The 26,522-nt window shown below is 36.8% G+C and overlaps 1 protein-coding gene across 1 annotated transcript in view; it reads right to left on the bottom strand.

Moving 5' to 3' along the window:
- The window catches only part of pdia5 (protein disulfide isomerase family A, member 5), a 60,593-nt gene that overhangs the window by 21,503 nt on the left and 12,568 nt on the right, over positions 1-26,522 (bottom strand). Inside the window, exons 3-13 of the mRNA XM_082175947.1 lie at positions 22,602-22,689; positions 18,075-18,158; positions 17,914-17,959; positions 16,218-16,310; positions 14,712-14,772; positions 11,745-11,812; positions 9,870-9,961; positions 7,066-7,137; positions 4,870-5,006; positions 2,320-2,390; positions 148-311 (exon numbers count right to left, since the gene is read on the bottom strand). Coding sequence (XP_082032073.1) covers positions 148-311; positions 2,320-2,390; positions 4,870-5,006; positions 7,066-7,137; positions 9,870-9,961; positions 11,745-11,812; positions 14,712-14,772; positions 16,218-16,310; positions 17,914-17,959; positions 18,075-18,158; positions 22,602-22,689 — 976 coding nt within the window. The remainder of the gene's footprint in view (positions 1-147; positions 312-2,319; positions 2,391-4,869; positions 5,007-7,065; positions 7,138-9,869; positions 9,962-11,744; positions 11,813-14,711; positions 14,773-16,217; positions 16,311-17,913; positions 17,960-18,074; positions 18,159-22,601; positions 22,690-26,522) is intronic.

The raw sequence follows: 26,522 nt of genomic DNA, 5'->3' as shown, positions 1-26,522 counted from the left end.
GCACCTCTTCAAGGCATTTTTTACACTCTAATATAGGGACAGTAGCGAGAGAGAGATGAAAATAATAATAAATACATTTAATTTAATTTCTCATGCTGATGGTCAGTAAACCATGGAACCGCAAAGTGGAAAAGACCGTTAACTCACTTCTGCAGCCACTCGATGATCTTGTCTTTGCTCCGAAGTTGAGGAAGCGTGTACTTCTCCTCGCCCTTTTCAAAGTACTTCACAGTGGGGAAGCCTGAGATTTTAAACCGCTCTCCGATGGACTTGTGAATGGTGGCATCCACTGCCGCCAATGCACCTGGGCTCTAAAACCATATAGATGTATAAAGAGAGAAAAGTACTGTTTACTGAGTTTCAGCTTAAAAACAACACTATTATGTTATCTGACAGCTGATTAATCAAAATACATAAAGATCATAAAAAAACATAGATCCTACATGTTGGACATTGTTGGTCCATTTGTTAAATAAAAAAAAGCCTATGCAAACTGATCTTTTTCAAAGTGCTCGAGGTGCCACGCAATTTAGAGATACTCATTTTTAATCCAAATCACTCTCTAGAAACTTTCCAGCAATTATGGAACTCATTAAGTTTCAAATGTCTACGCACAACTCAATTAAAATCATGAGGCTACATAATTTGGGAACAGAGCAAGCTGTCATTTTAATACTGATTGTGTTCTGTGGTTGAAGGGACCTCCTGTAGGTGGAGTAGATGAGATGCATAATTATTCAACAATTTCAAAAGCTCAGAAGAGGAGATTGAGAATACAGTCATCAATTATCTAAAATTTAAGTTAAAATGTTACATTTTAAAACCACTTTCTGTATATCTACAGATAGACTATATCTGTCTTTATATCGAACTGGTTTAAAATGTTAGGGAATGTTAAAAGTTAACATGTTAATTCATGTGATTTAAAAACAACAACAAAAATTTCGAGAAATATCATATCTGATATTTTTTTCTGCAAGAGGGATACAAAGAACACTGTTGCATAAATATACCCAACAAATTGCAGAAAATTATATTTGCACAAAGGCCTAATGTATAGACAGATTTATGCATTTACACCCCTAGTTTAAAAGCAATCAATTTATTGAAGTTGTGGAGACAACAAGCACATCTTGGCACAGCTTTATTCCCACCATTATATAGATGCAGAATGGATTGTCATTATGAAGGTTTCCTCAGCTTAAACTTAATTAACTGCCTCTATTTGCAAACATCTGTCAGTGGGATACCTTAAATCTATAATGAGAGCCTGAGACATTATCACAAACAAAGAATTTGTGTTTGAGTTGAGGCACCAACCCTGTAGGGGCCAAATAATCTATGGACAGCTATCAGATCCGTGAGCCAATTAGAAGTGTATTCAAACCAAACTGCTTTACAACCAATACACAAACACATCTCATTAAAGCAACGGCACTGCATTTCAACAACACACTTGAGAGATAAGCACGGCCGCTTCAATTTCTCCACCATCCACTTGCAAAATGTCATGTTCGCAACCCAGTCATATATGCACATTTAAACACCCTTATTCCAAACTCTCAGCGAAATGCAAATTCAAAATATTTTTGACACGTGGACTCTCTCTTTAAACTGTGTGTATGGCCGAGAGCAAAAGGAATGAGAAAAATAAATGACTTCAGCTCTCTCAAGGGAGAAGATGTGAGGACTAGAGCATGCATTAGATAATGCATAACGTGGTGTTATTGAACTCTGGGAAGAGCATCACTCTGAGTAGCTCCAAGCTGAAGGTTAGAGGGACGGCACAGAGGAAATGGAAAATGAGATAAATACTCCAACTAGAAGGCTCTGGTGACTGCAATTGGCCTGCAACTGTGGACTAGAGAGCAGAGCCAGCGCCAGAGCAGCGGACAGCCCTGGAAAATGAGAAACACACCATTCGCACAACATTGCCAGAGATGTTTGTGAACTGTAATTGTCTCATGTTGTAACTTTAAAGCTTAAAAAAAAAACACCATATCATGGAAGGACAGACATTTTGAATCGAAAGTTTGTTGAAGTCGAGTAAAACATTATTTTGGGATTTGCCACAGGGTGTTATTAAATTGTCTAGGATGATGGGAAATTACAATTGGCTTTTTCCAATCAAGTCAATTGGACACAGACTTTTTACGAGGAATGCCTCAAAGCAGAAATGAAACATCTAGAACCATTTCATTAAGTACACAGGTGCTATCCTGTCTCTATGTTCTCTCTTGCAAAGTCTAAGGATGTATGAATTTTACAACAAGCAAATATACAATCTCCATGTCAGAGAATTAGTAATAAGAAACTCACATCTGGGTCTTTGTTGAGGATCTCAGCAGCTTCATCATACTCTGGCTTCATCTTCTTACAGTGGCCACACCCTAAAAACCATTACAAGGAAGAAAATCTAAACGTGAATAATTTTAACATTAGCATGTAACCAAAAAAAGTTTGAGAAGCAAAAATGTTTTTACAAAATGTATACAGTAGGGCCGAAGTTAATGTGCACTAGCATAATGATTTTTTACATTCATCAGACTTTATAATATTACTACTTCACTCTGCTTTCTAGATTGATCACAAATTATGACATTAATTGTAATTTTTATTCTATTGACAGCATTAGTTTTTAACAGTATGAAAACTAAACAAACAAGCATGTAGTTCTGCGAAAGATTTTGTTGAACAAAGTAAACAAATGTAAGTTACAGTTCAAAAGTTTGGGGTCAGTAAGATTTTTTGAAGGAAATTAATACTTTTATTCAGCAAGGATACATTAAATTGATCAAAAGCAACAGTAAAGATTTTTATATCAATACAAAAGATTTTGAATGTTCTCTTCATCAATGAATCCTGAAAAACATGCATCACAGTTTCCACAAAAATATTAAGCTGTTTTGTCAACAAGAAAATGTTACTTAAGCGTCAAATCAGCATATCAGAATGATTTCTGAAGGATCATGTGACACTGAGTAATGGCTGCTGAAAATTCAGCTTTGCCATCATAGGATTAAATTGCATTTTAAAATATTTAAAATATTAACATTACAATAGAAAAGTTATTTTAAATTGTAATAATATTTCACATTATTACTGTTTTACAGTAACTGTATTTTACAAATAAATGCAGCCTCGTGAACATAGGAACTGTTTTAAACAAAAAAAGTTAATATTCCCAGTGTAAATAAATACAATCTAAAGTTACGAAAGGTAGTGTTTACACATTAAAACATTTAGAAAACCCTGCTATAAATGATTAGCCAGAGGTGGTTTGATGCCTGGCCTGCTTTGATTGTTTTAAAGAGGTTTTGGTCAAACTGGAAGACCAGCTAAACACCAACAAACCATCTTAGGCCGGTTTAAGCTGTTTTTTTTCTTCCAACAGGGCTGTCATGCATAATTGGCATGAAAACAGCAGCAACTCAATATCCATAAAAGACTACAACATGAAATGATCAGAATCATCTGGAAATAAATTATATTTCCCTTCCAAGTATTTAAAGATATTCCTTTCCAATTCTCCACCTGTTACATCATCATAACAGCCTTTCCAGTAAACGTAAACCAGAGCTCACTACGTCAAGCTTGGATTTATTATGCATTTATTTACACTATGGGAATATGAAAAAAATCTGGTCACTGATTTTAAATGTCAGTGTCAATTTAAATGTTAAAAAAAAAAATTTATTAATAGAAGTGATACACGGAATTTGCACACTAAAGGGGTTCAGTATGCATTGCTTCTCATAGTTAATCTGATGCAGAGAAAGGGTAATTTTTTCCCCCACCTAACTCAGCAGTGTCGATTATGTGTGTCGAGAGGACAAACTGATGTTTTCATTGGCATGATGATAACTGCGTGCATGTGAACAGAGGTTTGTGTCTAAACAAGGATATTGCATTTGGTCTAGCTGATGAGAACGTAAACGAGTCATTCCGTACCTTCTCCATGTATTCATGCGGAGAGAGAGTTTGTGTATACTATAGGATCAGTGGCAGATTGGTAGGATACAGGAAATGAATATGTTCTATCAGAGGTGTTTAATCAAAAATGTATGAAACCTGAGAGCCATCTTCCTACAATCACTATAAAAGCAATCACCCAAGAAACTGAAGTACTACCAACATGCTCATATAAACAAATCTGTGTTTGGCAGATTCATCTGAGAATAAAATTGATAGACAAAAACATCAACAGCACACAAGTGCAATTCAAGTTCAACCAATATAAAAAAACATTTTTTTGTCTCTCTTTGAACTCCTAATTAGACTAGAAAAATGACTGGTAATGATCCTCATACTGTAAAATATCCATGTACTGTACAATGATTTTACATGACACTCCAATGTACTTCAAATAGTACTATGGTTCTACCTTAGAATGTGTGCGAAACATTAGGGTGTTGTTATAATAACATTTCCACAAAAAAAAACATGGTAGTTCAGTGAATTTTGACAACTTTCTTGCCAACATAATTCTAACAAGTGGGGATAGTTCACCAAAAAATGAAAATTATGTCATCATTTACACACCCTCATGTTGTTACAACCCTGTAGGATTTTCTTTCTCTCGTAGAGCTCAAAAAAGGTGAATGTCACTGGCTTTAATTGATCAAGTTGAAGGAATTAAGGAATTCGTATGGGTTTGGAATGACATAAGTGACAATTTGAATTTTTAAGTGCACTATCCCTTTAACTACCCCTAAATTTGAATGTCATTCAAGCCCCAAGCCCAGCCCTTAACCGAACCCTAAAATCATATTGGTTGATAGATACAGTATATTCTTCCAGGAACAATAAAGATGATACTTGTAAAAATCAGTCACCATGACCAGCAACAGCCGTGTTGTTAATACTCACAGGGAGCGTAGAACATGACCAAGGCTGAAGGATGCTCCTGCAGGAATGTATCAAAAGAATCATCTGTCAGATGGAAGACCGCTGAGCTGGACTCTGACCAGGGCACCTCTGGAGTTTTAGGCTGTGGAGGTTGAGGGCTATGCAACATAAACACAAGTAGTTAAAATAATTTCCATTAGTCAATATGTTTTTGTTGTCTCAAAGCCTATGAACTTAATGACTCAGCTTCATGGCTCAAAACTCTCCAAATGACTAATGAGAGTCACCTAAGCTCTAAGTTGGACACTGCGAGTACACATCAGTACACTACATCTGGTGGGGAACGGTCACACCCACATGACTGAAGAGAGCTAGTCTGAGCCTGCAATTCACATCGGTCTCCTGATGGGCCCTGTGCCCATACAAGAACAGTCCAAATGATTCCCTCGTAAAGCGCAAAGAGTCAAAAGCTTGGCTCCTAGAAGTACATCGGCTGAACAAAGACTAGCCAGGAGGCAGCTTTGCCAGAGACAAACACTAGAAAACTCTAAATGGTAGGGTTTGCTAATGTTTTCCCTTTTCTTCATTCAAAATTAAGTACACTGAATGGTTGGGTTTCCTAGAGGTTTTACTTTACTTTAGGGGTGGGCGATCTGACGATTTTATATCGTGATCGATCTTGAAGACGTCCACTATCTACTTTTCAAGCGAATCGTGGAGATCGCAATCTTTCATGTCCTCATAATAATGTTAAAACGACAACAATGACTGCCTACTAGATGGCTGTGCTGATTGGCCAAATTATATCATGTGTGTCTATCATGTGTCTTTCATGCGTGGTGAACATTTTGACAACTGATTCTTTAATTCAATGTTGTGTTTTAAATTGCACAAAGAGATAAATCCATAGGCTTGTTCCAGTCTGGATATTCTCTATAGTACATCTCAACATTGGGAAGATTGTGATTCAGATCATGGATGGTGATTGTGTGTTATAGGATCATAACTTTATTTTTTGGGAAGATCGCCCACCACCCCTACTTTATTTCATTCAAATTTAATTCTACAAGACAAGCCAGGGACATCTGCAAGTGTTTTGAGAGCAGGAAGGCACAATTGGAATCTCTTAACATGCACTTGTATTAGTCAATCAACTGCAGCTATCATATAGTTTATGAGATTGCAATAATGATTTTCTGTTTCTCACAAACTATAGACCACCCACAGTCCCTACTCTGACTGTCTCATGGGTATACAGCACACAAAAATGGTAAGAGCTGACTGAAAACACTAGTTCCAAACAAATTGGTTAGCAACTTTTATTGTGTTCATATACTTGTGTTTATAATGTGCCGGTTTGCTACAGTGATATTTTTTGAGGAACAACCAATCACTGGATTTTTTTGCCTGGTTAGTGGCATCAAATCTTTGAAATACTACTGTTCAGCTTAGGGTTGGCAATAATTTGTTTTCAAAAGAAGTATCTTATGCTCAGCCAGGCTGCATTTATTTGATAAAAAATACAGTAAAAAGAAATATTGTGAAATATTATTACAAATTTAAAAAACTGTTCTCTATTTTAATATATTTGAAAATGTAATTTATTCCTGTGATGGCAAAGTTGAATTGTCATTACTCTTTTGAACTGCTGTGTATTCGCAAACCAGAATTCTTTCCACACTGGTTTAATTTCAAAATCAGAATTTCTGCCATTAAACTACAAAAAAATACAAAACAAGCTGTGGTTGGTCTTGTGACATATTGATCAAACAGTCCAATTGGGAAGTTATTGACTGGAATAAGTGGACCAGACTACACAGCAATAAAAATACAAGGCTACTAACAAACTATTAATGTGTCTTGTTATAGCACTCAATTCACGTGATGTGTACATAGGCTGTCACTCTGTCAGTTTGATAGTTGGTTAAGACACTGCAGAGAGCTTAAAGCCTCATCACATCTCTGTTAGGAGGCACAGAGGACTGTTTCCGTCCAGTGTTTTACAGTGCACATCATTTCTTTCACACCACAGTTCCTGTAAAACACTCCCTGGATAATGGTGGAGACCGTGGGCAGAAGTCCGAGATGTCACACCTCTTCAAAACATGGTGATTCTTTACAGCTTTTAAGATAGTAAAGGGTGTTAGAATGAATGAAGAGAGGGTGTGTGTGCTTGTTGAAAGCTGAAAAAAACATGTAGATGATTTATTGACTCACTTTTTCAACCAATCAGCGATGTCTTTGGAGGTGGCTCCGTAATTCTCATAGTGATGCAAGAATTTCCCCTTCCTTTTTGGAAAAAGAACAAAAAAAAGACAGAATATATCTTTATGATTAATCATAAACTGGCTGAGGAAATCCAAACAAAAACAAATAATTTCATCATGAGCATGAAAATAGTTTGTAAAATAGGTCAGAGCCGTGGCTTAGTGATTAGTAAACATGCCCATGCCACAGTGATTGCATGAGACTCCAGATCAATCCAGGCCGATCGTGTCCTATCACGATCTCATTATTTCCTGTCCTCTCTCTACTGTCTGTATAAAAACATGGCCAAAAGTTTGTAAAACAGAAAAGTTTGTTTAAAGCTGTTAGCATTGATTTACAAAAAAGAAAACATAGTTCAAATCTTGCCTTCTTTCAAAAAAAGGACACACTAAATGGGAGAAGTCAATATTTATTAGCACTTATTTTCTTAACATAAATTGCACTAGACAGCGTAGGATATTTGTACCCACACAAAAAAGACGCAAGGCATCCAAGACCGCTGCTCGCTTTTTGCCATCCAAAATAAACATTTTAAACGAGCGTTTGACTCAAAGCTAATTAAGCCATTTGGCCCAGGGCTCTTAGCATAATCAAAGAGCTCAGCAAGCAGCCTTTGTGCTCTTACTAATCCATACAAGCACAAGCAGATCATGGATGTATACAAAAATGCTCTTGAATGTGGAAGAATGCTTCAAACATCAGAAACTCAAGTTTTGTCTGCCATCATCTGCTCCCGTTCCGTGACTCAGAATAATCTGCAGCGAGTGAGAGCTTAGCGGAGACGCCGGCAGTGGACTGCCATTTGTAACTGTCACTAATCAGGTAGGATCCACAAGCGCTGTGACAACCCAAACAAAGAAATATAATAATAAAGTGGAAAACCCATGTCCATCAAACGGAATTATCACTTTAGTGTCAGGCTAAATCTGGAGTCTGAGAAAAACATTTTTGCCTTCCATTTTCAAATTCCAAGGGAACTCAAAACCTAAAATAAAATAAAATAAAATAAAATAAAATAAAATAAAATAAAATAAAATAAAATAAAATAAAATAAAATAAAATAAAATAAAATAAAATAAAATAAAATAAAATAAAATAAAATAAAATAAAATAAAATAAAATAAAATAAAATAAAATAAAATAAAATATGCTCACTTTGATCGGTGATCACAGACATATAATGCATTACTGAAATATCAACTGATTCGAAAGAGCAGTGATGAGGTGGGGAGGTGTGGGCACAAGGATCTGTCATTTACGCGAAAGATCGTGTTTAATTACCTTCTAGTAATTAAAACAGCTGTATAATGAAGGAGCACTAAACAGAAGCTAAATGCACACAGCTGCAGCCGCGAGTATAAATATACATGAAAAAGACTCTGGACAAATTGCCTCATGCAGAGAATACACATTAACATTCTCTGATTCATTTAAAATCATAAATCATCCCTTTTGCTGGGGCTATTAGTTCTAGCATGCTACATATAAAAAGCCGCCCCAAAAATGTCTTAGAAATGAATTCATTGTAACCTTTGGAATTTAATATGCATTATGCAAAGATTATTTTATGGAAGAAACGAGTAATTTTTCAAATAATGCATTTCGCTTCTCTACTCCCGCAATGCTACATTGTGTATCAGTTAAGAACATGTTGTTCAACTATATGTTTAAAATACTTCAACAAATATTTACTAGAATTACCATATTTTATGTATTTTTGGAACTTTTGATAGATGAACAGTATAACTTAATGAAAGTTTCATGAGAAATCTTTATTTTGGACTTTCCTCTTTCTTTCACCATTATTTAACAGTATTTTTGTCAGTAACAAAATTAAAACAATAAAAACCGTTGATTTACCACATTTAAAAGTAACACTCCAAGTAGACAGTTTTGATGCTGGCATTTCATGAACTTGGGCCTTTGGAAAATGAAGGAACTGGTGAAAAGCACTGACGTCTCCAAAAATCCTTTCAAAACATTTGTTGTGTATGAGACGAAGCCAGTGGCCCTTAATTGGACTGTAGAAAAAGTACCATTCTGATCCATCTTTCCCAGGCTCCTTCAGACCAAATGCATCACAAATGTATAACCCTATAACACTAGTGTTATAATAATGCAGAACTGGTTTAAGAAAAAAGAAAAAAAGTATTATGGGTAGGGCTGGTTGATATATATCAAATACTTAAAAAATACTTACAATGATTTTGCTTGCACCATAAACTTGAATGATTTTTTTTTTGGCCATTAGGTTTCTTACATTTAAGTTACATTATTTAATTCCACAAAATAGGAAGGACATTTAATTTACTTGACAACAATGACTGTTTGGTTGAAATAATGGTTGCCACTTTATTTGACAGTATGTGCATTACAGTGTATTTGCCTAAGAAAGTACTGGGTGATATAAGGTAACTACATTGGTTAAGGTTAGTTTTAAGGGTAGGATCAGGGTTAGTACCTAGTTATTACTGAGTTATTGTAATTACTATAATAAGTACATAGTATGTACATGGGGAAAAGGACTGTAAAATAAAGTGCTACCAAAATAATAATACAAATCCATTTAAGCCATTGCATAGCAAATATATAAATAGAGATATATACTGTAACATGAAAAGGCTGAAAAATATAAACAATATCCTTTATAGCTATTTCACTCAGCTCTAATATTTGGCAAATTAGTCCATTTGATTTAGTTCAATTGGTGACATTGTTTGTGTTTAGAGGTTTTTACGAAGAATCAAACTTACTCAAAGTAGCAGAAGGTTGGGTAGCCCTTGACGCTGAACTCCTGTTTGAGCCCGTCAAACTCCGCCGGGTGCACGTTCATCCCAGCCAACACCTACACCAAAGCAATGAATTAGCCTCCAAACAAACAATCCCTGTCTAGCACCTCAAACACAGGAAAATGAAGATGAATGGCCACATCAGTGTACGCAGAAAGCTTGTCGATAGAGATGGCATGCAGTGAAGTGGCACGCAGTAAATATCCAACTCTTTCATGACATTGCAGGCTTGACCTGACATGCTAATCGCATCCCGAAAACAATTTCAACCCATTTTGGGTTGAAAATGTACTTTAAGTCACTACAGACTCAATTTACTTTGTGTTTGAATGCATCAAAACATAAAAAAAACTCATTCAATTCTATGGCGTGTCACATTGCTAAGTTGAAAAAATATAGCTTGTGCCCTAATTTGAAACAAAGTGCACTGTTATGACAGGCCATGCTTGATAATGAATTCTAAAATAAATGCATATTATCCCAGAGTGTCACAAATCGTCTCCGGTGCCTCGTTTGCATCCGTCAGGCCAATGAAAAATATGCAGACAAACTCTGCTGACCAGCGATTACTTCCCAAATCCATCAATGTTTCTGCAGCGCTATCAGCTTCTCGACACGTGCACGTGGAAACTCAGAAACACAGGAGACAGCAAATCTACACATCGCGTCCATACCAGGAAGCTACCCATTCATTATCTAAATCTCTAAACGAGCAGCTTATTTTCTAGTGCTAACTCATCAGTCCGGGGTTAGAGAAATTAATACTGCTTATATCTCTCCGTATCTGGGGAAAAATAATTATGTGTATATATATATATATTAGTAACACCTTACAATAAGTAAGGCCTTACAATAAAGTTCAATTTGTTAATGTTAGTTAATGCATGAGGTATTATAAACAAAGAATGAACTTTTATAGAATTTATTCATGCAGGTTCATGATCATATTCTGTTTCTTGTTAATTAATGTTCATAATACTTATACTAATTATAGTACATGAAAGTTGAAATGTTAAAAATTAAACTAGATTAATAATTGCTGTACAAACATTGTTAATTTTTTTCATGATACCTAATGTATTAAGTAATGTTAACAAATTAAACCTTATTGTTAACATAATAGTAATAAATAAATTATCCTTTTTCAGTTTACCATTGAATAAAAGGAACATAAGAACCTTTTTAGAAAGGACCATAAGAACCTTCAGCTGCACGATACTAACAAATGTTCTCTTGACTTGCGCAAGCTTCCACGTTGACAACATTCCAGCTTTGACATTCACAGTGGAGTCTCCTTTAAAAACGTTTCACTTTGGACAATTTGAGATTGAATGAATGTTCAACCATCTATGTTTGTGCTTCTGTGTACATTCTGTGATGTGAGATGGGGAGAAAGACAGAGGGAAATAAAAAAAGGGAAGGACTGAGAGAGAAAAATGTGTGGTGAAGTGTACTTTGAGTCTCCCGGCAGTGCACATAGAGATATTGAGCTGAGTTGGCATATAATCCATACTTCACCATAGACTTCAACAGCAGGAAGTACATCTTATAACTGTACTATGAAATCAGCAGAAGGGCTTTTAAGCAAAATTGCCTCTTGCTCTAATGAGGGGGAACTAAACGTTCTGTCAAAAAGGGACATCAATGGTTTCACAAAACATCCACCTGTTAAGTGATTCAACAACTGTACCAGATATGGTAAAGTAATAATAATAATTTTGGTTGAGATACAGTCTAGCAAAAAAAAAAAAAAGGGGGGAAAAAAAAGGGGGGGGGAAAGAAACAAAAAGAAAGCAGAGTAATCAAAATGCCATGATTCTAACATGCTACTGTACTTACATATTTTCCTTTTGTCTCAGTGGCTGTTTGCTGGAAAATGGGCTGCATCCTTTTACATACACCACACCCTAAATGTAGAAGAGATGTTAGAGGTTAAGGTGTGGTCACATTTGTGACATTTTAGCTGAAATTTCATTGGCAAAAAAAAGTCTATTGTCAATAGTGTTGAAATGTATAAATCCCTTTGGTCACACTTTAGGATTAGGGTCCAATTCTCACTATTATGACTTTTGCCTAAATAAACTTCTAAATATTGCTTATTAAGGGATGTAGATTATGGACGCAGAATGAGGCATTAATATGTGCTTTATAAGTACTAATAAACAGCTAATATCCTAATAATATACATGCTAATAAGCAACTAGTTAATGGTGAGAATTGGACGCTAAACTAAAGTGTTACCATCACTTTTAAACCAAGCAGCTTTCCATCTGGTCAAAATGCCAAATCCGTGTGACCAACTTAAACCGTTGCCAAAATCTGAGTGGAGTTGGTAAGATACTGTAATGGTTTTGAAAGAAACCTCTTATGATCATCAATACAGCATTTATATAATCAAGAACACAGTAAAAACAGTAATATTGTAAAATACTATTAAACTTGAAAAGAACTTTTCAATTTCTACTATGCAGATTTGGTGCTCAAGAAACATTATTATCAATGTTGAAAAATATTGTGCTGCTTAATATTTGTGTGGCGACCGTTAAATTAGTTTCAGGCTTTTATGAATATAAAATAAGAAGTCTTCCGTAATAGTGTAAATGTTTTAACTGCAACTTTTGACCAATTTATTACATTCTTACTGAATACAATTATTAATAAAAAATACTGACCCCAAACTGCAAGTAAAATTTATTCCCTAAATTTATTTATGAGTAATAGTAATAGTGATGATCTAATTCACCTTATGGCTACAAGTTAAATATAACCTTAAAGGGATAGTTCACTTTGAAATTAAATTTTGGTATGTTTTAGCTTACCTCAAGGGCATCCAAGATGTAGGTGTCTTTTTTTTCCGCAGTAGTTTCAATTTTGATATTTTTAGGTCAAACCGTTCTTGTCTGTCAGTCATATAATGCAGGTCTATGGTCATTATCTCAAAGAGCATGCACAGAGTCGCCTTGGCTACGGCAGTTCATTGGAACGAAAAAGTAGCCAAGGCGACATCTAGTGTATATATCTATACCCGCCCGCGCTCTCAGATCACTTGGACGTGGCTGTGTACAAGAGGTAAAAACAATATAAATACTGTTCATTTTCTCACACAAACCGCTCGTTTCGTGTCTTAGGCCATCAATGTGTACTTACGATGGGGAATTGTTTAATTTGAACGATGGGGAATTGTTTTAATTTGGACTCTGTGCATGCTGTTTGAGACAAGTGACCATCGACCTGCATTATATGACTGACAGACAAGAACGGTTTGACCTAAAAATATCAAAATTGAAACTACTGCGGAAAAAAAAGACACCTACATCTTGGATGCCCTTGAGGTAAGCTAAAACATACCAAAATTTTATTTCAAAGTGAACTATCCCTTTAAGAAGCACTTTTCAATGGATACTGTCTGGATTCTTGGAGGGAATTTTTTTTATGTCAGTCTAAATCAGGGGTCGGCAAGTAACTTTGGCCGCGGGCCAATATTTTTTTTAGCCAGTAGATGACGGGCCAGCTACACAGAGTATGGATACAAATTAAATACTTTTATATAGGCCTATAATCGCGGAATATGATGGGTCCGTCACCGTCCGTGGATCATTCGTTCAATAGTTTTTTCAAATTAAAACCAAAAATAAAAAGATGAAAAACGACTTGTTTTTCCATTATTTATTTCCTGAACTAAAATGAAAAAACGAATAACAATGGGTTTTCTGATTTTCTGATTGTGCTCAGATCAAAAATAGAAAAAATGTATTACTGGATTAGACAAATTTTAATTTTGATTTTTAATTTAACACCTTAGGCATATATCAAGGAAATCATTTTAAACAGATCAAGTACTATTGTGGTAACAGATTACAGCCATTTTAATAAAGGTGTGAATAGCAATCATACTCATTCGCTTACAGTCCGACTTTTGAACTTTATTCCTTTTTTTTGTATTATTATTTATTCGGGACACACACATACACACCTAAGGTTTAAGGAGTTCTGCGCGGGACTGTTTTTTTTTCTGTCCCGCTCCCACAAGGTTCTATTCAGCAACCGCTTAAAATACACTCGGTGTTCACCCGCTTTATTTCCCGACCTGACGGTTCCGCAAAATTTAGATCTCGTTTCCATAATCTCACATTCAAATGTCTCTAACGGCAAGAATGAGATTAAGTAGCCTATAATAAATGCTATACAAAAATTGTGTTCGTGTCAATATAAATATTAGGCTATTTTAACATTGTACTGTCAGCAGAGAAAAAAAAGTAGCCTACACTAGAGTTCTGACCGCTACCGTCTTTTGACGCGCGAATGGACACAAAGTGGTGAAGCGTATAACTAGACGCGGCAGGCGCGAATTTGACGCGCTATTCGCGTCCGGTGTGAACGCACAGTTATACTTTAAAATGTAATCCCGAGTTTTGTGCAGCATTTAGGACTTCCAAAATAATCCGGCGGGCCAGAAAATATTGCTGGCGGGCCGCCAGTTGTCGTTCCCTGGTCTAAATAATGATTTCAGCTCATTCCTCGTCTACAATACTTAACTATTGCAGTAATGAGCTTTTGGGTTCCTCTGAGCACTACACAAGGAATCAAGATGAGTCTTTGGAAGTTAAACTCTTGCTAATGGTTTGATGAATGCTGGACATCTTAATGAGACCACGACCACATTCACAACCTGCATTGATTCAGGCACACTCAATCACACTTTACAAGTTCTGTTTTGCTAGAATTTGGCACATCTTGCATGATTGCACACAGTTTGCATCATATGAAGTTTCTAGTGGTGGAAGATTACAAACAGGGCTGACTCACATGGGGCGTAAAACATCATGAGGATGGGCCGCTCCTCTTTTTTCAGCAGTTTCCGGAAATCCTGCGAGCCAAACAGGACAAAGTGAGTGAGTCAAACACTATAACAGGCTATAACTAAGTAAAGTTTCAAATGACCTCAGTAAACCAACAAAGAAGAGCTGAGGTTCCCTGGCCTCTTTCATTAGCATGGTATTTTGCTTCATTACTCCATCACACACCAGCACAGTGTGGCTGTTTTTGACTGAATCTGCCACCGTCATCTGCAGTGTCTGATTTGTGTTTTTAAAAAGATGCTATTGCAGAACATTCGACAAAATTTATTTTAAATCTATTAAAGGTGGACAACACAATTTCTTTCAAACATAAAGTATGTAAAATATTTAATTAACATTGAGGGCCCTATTTTAACGATCATGGTATAAAGCTCACAGCGCAAGTGCGTTTAGGGCGTGTCCGAATCCACTTTTGCTACTTTAATGACGGGGAAAGTGGTTGGCGTGCCTGGCGCATGGTCTAAAAGGGTTTTCCCTATTCTCTTAATAAGTAATGGGTGTGTTTTGGGCGTAACGTGCAATAAATCAATCAGAGTCTCATCTCCCATTCCCTTTAAAAGCCAGTTGCGCTCACGCAATGGTGAACTGCTATTTACATGGCTGAATTTGCCAGCGGAAAGACTGGACGCGTCTCCAGAGCGCAAACAGATCTGCTCGTGCATGAGGTTAAAGCGAGCAAGCAGACCATCTACGGGACAAAACGGATTCTACCATATCCGTATGTATATAATATTAATCTTTTACATTATAATCCTTTAATTTTTTATATTTGGCTAGTTTGTGTGCTGCTGCGCATCCCTGTGTGTGTAATAAGCAGAGTGTAAGTGCATTGTGCGACTGCCTATAGGCGCATATTACTAACATGCCCTTTAAATACCAAAAAAATATTGCGTCATTGACTTTAGACCAAGGTTTTTGTTGGTCAATAGCGCAGTCTATTTCAGTTGCCTCAAAATAGCAACGCGCCAACAATGCGCCTGAATACTCCTCGTTTACAGACCAGCGCAGACCATGGGCGCACAAATAGGTGCAAATACATTTACTATATAAACAACGTGGCGCAGGACGTGAAAATGATAACTGCGTCGGGCCGAAACTAGCAAAAAACACTTGCAAGTGTATGGTAGGGCCATGAATTCATAGTTTGACTTTCCTGACAAAAATGATGTTTATCACTACTGTAATGTCTGGAAAATATTATCACAATTATAATTTCAACCCTGTGTCTTGAATTTTTAGATTCAACTATTTTCAGGCATTTAAAACCACACTTGTTCCTGGATACTCAGTCCAGCTGCCAGATTTAGCCTCTAGAGACAGAAGAATAGGAAGGTTCTTCTGATGCAGATTGCTCAGCTACTAGTCTTTTGTTCTGTGTGACATTCCCACACCTGATAAATACTCAGCAGAAAACCGATCTTCGCTGCAGTGTGCTTCAGAGAGCGATACTTACCTTCTCTGACTCTATGTGAACAACATCTTTAGCCTCAGGGTTCTCCTCCCACAGGGGGGCACCTGCAGGGTCTTTCAGGAAAGCCACCATGGACTAAAAGAGAAGTGAGAATAGATAGAAACTTTGAAGAGAGGCCATTAGAGAATCATCTTTCACTGTCAAAAGACACTGCAAGTGCATTTATTTCTTTTTAACAGTGAATCACTGTGGGATTAGAGGTACGGATCTATAATAATAGGATGTACACTACTGTTCAAAAATGTTTAATGTTTTGAAAGAAGTCTCTTATGCTCATCAAGGCTGCATTTATTTGATCAAAATACTGTAAAACAATAATGTTGTGAAATATTACAATTTAAAATCTGTTTTCCATTTTTATATATATTTTTAATTGCAATTTATTCCTGTGATGCAAAAGTGGATTTTCAGCATCATTACTCCAGTCCGAAATCATTCTAATATGCTGATTTGCTGCTCAAGAGGAAACATTTCTTATTATCAGTGTTGAAAACAGTTTTGCTGCTTAATATTTTTGTGTAAACTGTGATACATTTTTTGAGGATTCTTTGATTAACAGAAAGTTCAAAAGGACAACATTTATATAAAATAGATTTATTTGTAACAATGTAAAAGTATTTATTTTTAACTTTTAATCAATTTAATGCATCCTGCAGTAAATAAAAGTATTACATTCTTTCACGCTACTAAAATTATATATTTAAAAAAAATGCAACCACAAATGTTTCTGCAGTATAGTACTGAGTCAGTTCTTAAGTTCTTAGTATTTACCTTTTTTTATTTTTTTAAAAAACTTTTTAAAAAAGGAGTGTGTTGTATTGTTTGTGGCATATTAGTATTTGCAGTGGCATAAATTGGTTATTGAACATTTACATTTTGACTACTGAAATTTTTACTTTTGGTCATTTTGCTAATTTAGGTAATATTCCAAACTTGTTCTAAGCATGATCTAACTTGAACATAAAAAGTATGGAGACTTATCACTAATGAAAAACTTTCACTCTTGCACAATTACATTAATTTAGTTCCTAATCTATGAATCCTAGACATTAGGAACAAATCACTCCCTTGACATGAAGTGCTCAAAGTACAGTGTTATTGCTATACCAAGGGGAAATTAAGAGCAATATGTGATACTTAACAGCAGGTACATTTAATAAGAGCTCTCCATTTTTTCCACACCAGTGGCGCCAGCGAACATGTCCCATCACGGTTTCATCATCCAGCATAGCTCGGCTCATTCATTTTTAACATATTCACATTACAGCTCTCCTCATTCCAGAGCCATTCATCAATGCCTCGTCACATTCGCTCATAATTGAGCTGAAAGGCGTGTGGAGAATGAGATAGGTGAGGGAAACCAATGGGAGACGAATTTGATTCGTCTACTTATGAAGCTTGGACTTCTGGTTCTTGAGGCTGAGTACTATGAAATAACAGCCATGGGAAAACTGTGGGCGTCAAGCGGATAAATAACAACAAAGAGCGAATCATCCACTCACAGATGACAGAGTATGCATCCGAAAATGCACAGATGGAATTTTCTGAAAATGCGGATTGTCAATCCATGTGTCTAACAAAGAAATATTGATAAACTGGATTCTGAAAGAGGCTTCAAAAAAGCTGTGATTTTTTGTTAAAGACGCCTTCATTAAAATGCAATTTTCTGAAAAATTACCTTAAATGTGGATGGTCTGTTGTATTCCGTGTGGAAGGTCCCATCCCTAAAAGGAACAAAACTACAAGATGAATTGCTGAGCTCATGGTTCTCAGTAATAATTCGTAAGACCTTCATCTACCATTGTTACATGGACCTCAGAAAATGAAGACTATTCTTACTTGTAATGCAGGACCTCGACTCCTTTGGTTTTTGAGCTGGGATCTACCTTGACTTTTTTACAGAGTTTGCGGCCTTCTGAATCCCTGTGGAGGGAAACGTACAGAAAAAACATGAATATTCAATCACATAAAATAATCACATACAGTACATATAAAACAGTTGTTTTGATAGATATCAGCTTGGACAAATTTCTCATTTTAATAATTGCTTCCTTTTTAATTCATGTGTTGGAATTCCATTCCAGTCGTATCCGACTCTGGGCGTTTCTATGGGCCATTTCCGTCATGCTTTCCGGTCTTCTGCTTTCTTTTTCAGCTGTTCTATGCCAAGGCAGGTGATACTTTTGATGGTGTCGAGCCAACGCGTTTTTTTGGCGGCCTCTTTTTCTTGTTCCACTAACTGTGCCAAGCATTATAGTATTTTCTAGTGAAGTTGTTCGCATCACACGGCCAAGATGAGCCGCAGTTTGGTAATTTTTCCCTCGAGTGACATCTTTGGTTTAATGCAGTCCAGGACCTCTCTGTTGGTATCCCTTGCTGCATGGTATTCTTAATAGCCTTCTCCAACACCACAACTCAAAGGCATCAATCCTCCTTCGATCAGGTTTTTTTTTTTCATAGTCCAGCTTTCACATGTTGATATAGGACACACAATTGCCGAAGGAAACACAATTGCTTGATCGAAGGGGCTGCCTGCATTTGGTTGTGAGGTTGATGTCTTTGCTCCTCCAGATTTGGTGCATGCTTAGCATTTCATTACAATGCTAATGAAATTAATTATTTCAGGTGTGCAGTCTCCAGTTTGGTCGATCATAGATCCTAAGAAGCAGAAGCATTCAATTTCTTCTCAGGTTGAGGGTTACCTTAATTGCACCGGTTCCAGCTGTTGACATAATTTTTGTATTTTTGATGTTCAGGTGGAGTCCCATCTTTTCACTTTCCTTTTGAATTTTTACTATAAGGTGTTTCAAGAACATCTTTGGTTTCTGCTAATAAGGTTGTCTCATTAGCATGGCGGAAATTATTGATATTTCTGCCGCCAATTTTCACATCTATTTCTGAATCTTTCCAGACATAATTTCTTAATTACAAATTTGCACTTTGTTTGCTACCTGAATTCAAACTTAGTTATTGAATTGGATATTAAAGATATTATCAATTCAAGCATGAATGGCACACGAGCCTAGTGGAAATGCAAGGAAAACAAAGTTTGAAGCAACCATCAGTACAGTGTCTGCAAGCACAATCAATTAACTTCATACTTTTTGTACAAACACAGAGGCGAAAGCGAACATCAAGTCATAGCGAATTATGCTCAACAAATATTATAATCACATTATTCTATTATAACACAGGCCCTTGAAGGACATTTGTCATGCAAATTGATGCAGCCAAAAAGTGAAGTGATACAATTAATGTCCCAAGACATTTAATAAATTGCTGTAGCAGCAATACGAGACCGCTCATGGGAAGCGACAGATGACCACAGCAATAAGCTAATGTAAGGGCCGCTTCTAAGTTTTGGCAAACCCTGTCAATCTTCTTTTTTTTTTTTTTGAAGGACAAGACATTCAGCATCCTTTGCTTCAGTGTATTATATAATAAAGTCTGCCTGCTTGAATTCAGAGCCACAGGTATAGCCTCCAAAGTTAAATGTTTTTCCTCCTCGCTCTGCTTTAGTTACTTATCACAGCTGAAGAGCATGCTTCAAAAAGTCCTGAGCAGTAAATGGATTTTGTACAAATATATGGTACTGGTGATAGACATTGTGTAGACAGCAAACATTCCACAATCCGGCATACTTTTCATCCCAAGCAGGACTCGACAATAAGACCTGCCTGATGTCTCGGGGTCAGCGTAAACGTCGCTCGGGACAGTTCACACAACTTTTTAAGCATTAACTCCATGTGCTTTATTGTGGGATATATTAGATATGTTAGATAAACTTATCTAACATAAAATCAATGTAGCATGAAAAGTAGCTCGATTTAAACATCAAATGTCTTTATCACAAGTAGTAAAGTCATTTGGACCCTTTCTACATGATAAGTAAACATTTGCAGCTCTCAATTTTTACACATTTATCATGCTCAACAATTCAACCCTGTTACTCAAGTTATTGTAAGAAAACATTATCAACAATCGACAATATTTTAAATGGAAATACAAGTTAAATAAATAACAATTACACATTTGGTTTCAAACTTGCAAGCTCTAGAAATTTCAATTTGATGTGCATTTCAAAAACAGAAATGGCAAATCATAGAAAATGAACTGAGGATACATAACTGCACATTTAATATTTAGTTTAACTTCCTGACTGAGGCTGACGATCTACTTTTAACTGGCCAATTGATGAAAAAATAAATACAGCCTTTGTTTCTAAGGGTTTCTGGCCCTATTTGTATCCTATTTATGGCAAAGTGCCACAGAGGGATTCAAAATTCAGTGCTCGCTAAATTCATTGCACAAAAAAAATGAGCACTCCAGTTCCAGACAAATCCATCTTTGTCATTCAGCCAATGACAAAAAACAAAACAAAAAAAACAGCAGCAACAGAGCACTCTATCTTAACACTCACACCTCAACAGAATCTGAGAACAGAAAAGACCCACGATTACCTGGTCCCACTGTCACAGCACATACACCCACACCCTCCCAAAGAGATCCAGATCGCTACATTGAAAAGACTTCCCTTCCCTTGAGCGATAATGAGCATGGAAATGTATTACATAAGGACAAATAAGAGCAGAGAGGACTCGGCAGCGATCTAAAGCTCCATGCTAATGGAAATTCAAAGACACAGAATTCAATTATGCTTCTGACAGCATCCGCCCCCAACCGGCTCCATCCCTTAAAGGTAGATGAGACACCATCATTAGCGTTCCACATTTCCCACATAACGCCTTTGTGGGAGGACCGATATAGGTGCGGCGGAGATCAGAGCTCAGTCTGTCATGTGGGAAACTCAATTAGGCATGCTGTGTGTTGAACGAACTGACTCAGGATCACAGATGGCAATAAGCACACACGCGTAGACATACACCTTCATACCCTCCTCAGCCTCTATGAAATAAAGGGTCATCCTTTTCAAGCACCACGGTTCAAGTCAATAAGTTTTGCGTGCAGGGGGGTTTGGAAGTGGGTATCCAAGGCTCAAAATTGCGAAAGAGGAAAAACAGTTAGTGGGCGAGATTGCTGTCTTCAAACAAGTTGAGTGGAAAAAATTAAGTTGAAAGCCAAGAAAAGTTTGAAGGTCCGGAGAAAAAGTAGCTGGCCTATTTCAACAAATTTTCGCAAAATATCCAATTGGATCGTTCAGACTCCAGGATTATTGCATTCCCATTTTCTTCACACTGATCCCACTCTGTCCATGACCTACTTCCTTAATGGTATACCCCAGTGGACTGCAGTTGGCCATCTTTCAGGTCCCTGTCATCTGTAGAAAATGTGTGGGCGTATCTCTGCTTTGCTCTATCACACTGCTGCCTGTGAGGAGTTCCTTTTTTTAAACCCAGCTTTATATAAGTTGTTCACAAGGGGACTCAATGTACCCAAGATGGTTTCAAAAAGGTGCTTTATGGATTGGTTCTGGAAAAAGAAACGATGCTTGGCTAAGCTAGAACAAGCTCCATTTATCCTACCATTTATCAAGAAATGATTCAGAGGCAAGCTTTGATTGCTAATTATCAGAAACATCGTAACTACTTTTGTGATATCTCTTTCTAAAAGCAGAGAAATACGCTGAGAAGATGCTGAGCTGTTGCACTCGCATGAGCTGAACTAGAATGTAATGGAACAAGATAAGCCACAAGACAATACAAGGTAATCACCACAGACATTGATGTAAACATGACCTGTGCAATTATTTAAGCTTAAGTGGCAAATTATGAATAATCAAACAGTGCATTTGCATACTGTCTGAGTAGGTACTACATTTCAATTAGAACTTACTTCAGGACTGTTAAAATAGTATGTTATATATAATATGAATAGAGTAGTATGAATGAAACTCAGACATACTAGTATTATGTGACCTACCAGCGTCAATTGCGTCGCTTCACTGCTATTTATAAATCCTTTCCGGTGGCCTCATGGGATAGTAAAGTGTCCATTGAAAGCTCACTTCAGAATCTCGGCAGAAGTAGTAGGTCATCCGGGTACTTTTTGCCTAGTGTTTTTCGAATTCTATTCGGACATACTACTCTGTTAGCGTACTGTTTTTCAAGCGTATTGTAAGTATTCGATTTCGGACACGGCATAATTCTCCTGGACATTTTAAAATAAACATTAACATACAGTTTTGACCAGAAATATCCTCTCTAGTCTAAAAACAGCATCTATTACCTTCATACCGCATGTATTGCTGTTTATATTACTACGTCACAGCTGGTATAAAGACACAATATCAGTATTAGAGAAACACCAACAATTTGATCAGGATGTCAGCTGCCTCAACCTTAGTGGCAAAAAAGTACACTAGCAGTAACTTGCTCAAATACAAGAGCCAAATCGATGGAGACTCACCCACAATTCACCCAGGCGATGGTACCCTGACCTTTCACGGCCTGAGCCACATCAGACAGCAGCTTTAGATGAGAATCTCCAGACGAAGCTGAGGACACACACAAAAAAACACATTAAGAAGACTGTAGAAGAGACAGTAACACCCTTAAATATCATAAGCTTGTATCCAGTGTAAGCGGATGGTCTCCATCACTGTCCCCATGGCACCTGGAAGCCCACATTGAGCCTGCATGTCGCCCACAGAGAGCACATGCTATTAATAGCCTCAATTATAATGCTTGAATTCACTTTATTTCTCTCCCTTTTTTTTCCATAATACATGAAATTAAAGAAAATAACTTAACATTTTACATACCATTAAAATATTTTATGTTTTTAAAATTATTTTACAAATGAATTTTTACATTTAGCCAATGCTTCTAATCTGCATTCTCATAGCCTACTAAGCAAGCCATCGCTAGTTCAAAAGATCTCGGTGTGAGTGAGTGTGAGAGAGAAAATCTGTTTTGTATAGTGTTTTGATTGGCGTTTACATGAAAGTTTTTCTTTCTGATTGCTATTAGTCAGATTAATAACTGACTATTAGGCTGTATGTAAACACAGATACTTTGAACTAAAATATGTTTGCAGGGCAATATATGAATACATACAAAAATAAATAATTACAAAATTAAAGTCACATACAAACATGATTCCTATCACTCTCTTCAGAATAACATTTCAGGTGAAACACAGGAGTATAAGTGACTGTAAAGACTTTATAATGTTACAAAAATTCCTATTTCAAATAAATGCTGTTCATTTGAACTTTCTATTCATCAAAGAATCCTAAAAATATAATCAAAATAAAGCATAAATATAAATATAAAGCAGCACAACCGTTTTTAACGTTGATAATAATAAGAAATGTTTCTTGACCACCAAATCAGCATATTAGAATGATTTCTGAAGGATCATGTGACACTGTAGACAGGAGTAATGTCTTAATAAAATCTGAATATATATAAAAATGCAAAACAATTATTTTGAATTGTAATAATTTCACAATATTACTGTTTTACTGTATTTCTGAGTATAAGAGACTTCTTTCAAAAACTTTAAAAAGATCACTCACACACACACACACACACACACACACACTTGGTGAGTACATTAATCCAGATGTTCATAAAATCAAACTTAAGTTAAGTTTTTTTTTTTTTTTATATGAACTCAAGTTCACATAAAAAAGCAGTCTGGTCTAGAAAGGCATATATAGTTACGGATACGGTACATTGTTGCACATCCATCATTTCTTTAAAATGTGGGGTGAAGGTTGTCATTAGGGCAAGTGCAATATTTACAACATTTACTTGGTGATAAAAAGAGTAGATCTAAAATGTTTTCATCAAATATAAATGAATAAATAATATATATTTTAAAAATCCAAAAAAAGTGAATGTTGTTCTCCAATTTCACAAGCTTTTCAGCCCATAGTTCTCACTTTGATAATGAAAGCAATTTGCCAACACACCTCGGTATGGAACAACAGCGCACAGCGTGAAAGTACTAAGTGTAAAAACACAGTGACAGTTTTACTCCACCACAGATTTACAAATTTGTGAGAGTCTCTGATCTAATACTACACCACTGAACCTGCAATCTGCTTTTGTTCCCATTAATCACATCGGCCAAGGTCAAAGGTACAATCATTTCAGGGTTCTGCCTATTAGTACGTCTTGGTTTTAATCTAATCGAGTTGAAGCCAATACCTTTTTGAATGAGAAGTGTCTGTTTACCACCGGATCATGAATGTGTTCCTATAGTCTAAAGCAACTATCCCAGTTAGCAGGATGCATCTAATGGAAATGCACAGGATGAGCAGCGCTAGTCAGCCATCAATCAAACGCACTGTTCGATACACAGTCTTATCCAATGACCTCATGCGCTCGAAATGAGTCGTGAATTATGAAACTAATAAATCTTGCACAGCAAAACCTTGAGAGGCTCTTTCCTTGCTTTGTGGGTGGGAGATTGTTTATGGACTGTTCATCCATACGGTACCCATAAATGGCCCTGTGCCTGCAAGATTTGCTAAAAGAATATGCAGTGTTAGGGGGTGGTTTTTTTCTAATAGCTGGGAAAGAGAAAAGCATTACATTAAGTTGAGGGTGCTGAAGTTTTTATGCTTCTCTGTTCTTTAAGTTCTTCTCTGTCTATGGCCATTAGATTTATATTTACTCAGCTAATGAATGTGGTAAGTAGAGAAAACTCCAAGTGTACAGAAGGTCAAGTATGTAAAGGCACCAACATGCTTTTGGTAGTGAAAGCAAACTTGACGTACCTATTGTAACACAGTATCTCACAAAAGTGAGAACACCCCTCACATTTCAGCAAAGATTTTAGTATATCTTTTTAAGGGACAATACTATAGAAATTGAATATTTTAGAGTAGTCAATATGCTGCTTGTATAGCAGTATATATTTACTGTCCTCTGAAAATTACTCAACATACAGCCATTATTGTCAAAATAGCTGACAACAAAAGTGAGTACACCCTACGTTATAGCTTTCATGTCCTATTCATAATGTTCATGTTTTTGTCTGCTTGACAGGACCATACAAATTTGTGTATCTTGTATTAGAGCAGTTACAATTCTCTCATACTGACCACTGGATGTTCAACATGGCACCTCATGGCAAATAACTCTAAGGATTTGAGAATTAGAATTGTTGCTCTCCACAAAGATGGCCTAGGCTATAATATGATTGGTAACACCCTGAAACTGAGTTACAGTACAGGCCAGGGTCATACAGAGATTTTCCATGACGGGTTACACTTGGAACAGGCTTCGCAAGGGTCAAACAAATAAGTTGAGTCCTCGTGCTGTGCATCAGGTGCAGAAGCTGGCTTAAAAAAATAGACGCATGAGTGCTGCCAGCATTGCTTTAGAGGTTGCAGAAGCGGAAGGTCAGCTTGTCAGTGCTCAGACCATACGCCACACACTGCAACAAGTTGGTTTGCATGGCCGTCGTCCCAGAAGGAAGCCTCTTCTGAGGCTGGCTCACGAGAAAGTCCGCAGTTTGCTGAAAGCAACCTGTCCATGAGCATGAATTACTGGAACCATGTCCTGTGGTCTGATGAGACTAAGATAAATTTGTCTGGCTCAGATGGTGTCCAGCATGTGTATCGATGCCCTGGTGAGGAGTACCAAGAAAATTGTGTCTTGCCTACAGTCAAGCATGGTGGTGGTAGCATCATGGTCTGGGGCTGCATGAGTGCTGCTGGTATTGGGGAGCTGCGCTTCATTGAGGAAAACATGGATTCCAACATGTACTGTGAATTTCTGAAGCAGAACATGATGCCCTCCCTTCAGAAACTGTGCCGAACAGCATGATAACGACCCCAAACACACCAAGATGCCAAGATGACAACTGCCTTGCTGAGGAAGCTGAAGGTGAAGGTGATGGAGTGGCCAAGTATGTCTCCAGACCTGAACTCTATTGAGCACCTGTGGGGCATCCTCAAGCAGAAGGTGGAGAAGAACCATGTGTCTAACATCCAGCAGCTCCGTGATGTCATTATGGAGGAGTGGAAGAGGATCCTGTACAATCTGTGCAACTCTGGTGAACTCCATGCCCAGGAGGATTAAGGCAATGCTAGATAACAATGGCGCTCACTTTTGTTGCCAGCTATTTTGACAATAATGGCTGTGTGTTGAGTTATTTTCAGAGGACAGTAAATATATACTACTATTCAAGGAGCACATTGACTACTCTAAAATATATCCAAGTTTCATTTCTATAGTATTGTCCCTTGAGAAGATATACTAAAATGTTTGCTGAAATGTGAGGGGTGTACTCACTTTTGTGAGATACTATACAGTTATAGGTTTGTTGGCATATCCTGTAACAGAATCATAGCTGTCTCAATGAATTTTC

Source organism: Leuciscus leuciscus, assembly GCF_965113295.1.
Source record: "Leuciscus leuciscus genome assembly, chromosome: 7".
NCBI lineage: Eukaryota > Metazoa > Chordata > Actinopteri > Cypriniformes > Leuciscidae > Leuciscus > Leuciscus leuciscus.
The sequence above is the reverse complement of the archived record's forward strand: the minus strand, read 5'-3'. Positions and strand labels throughout refer to the sequence as shown.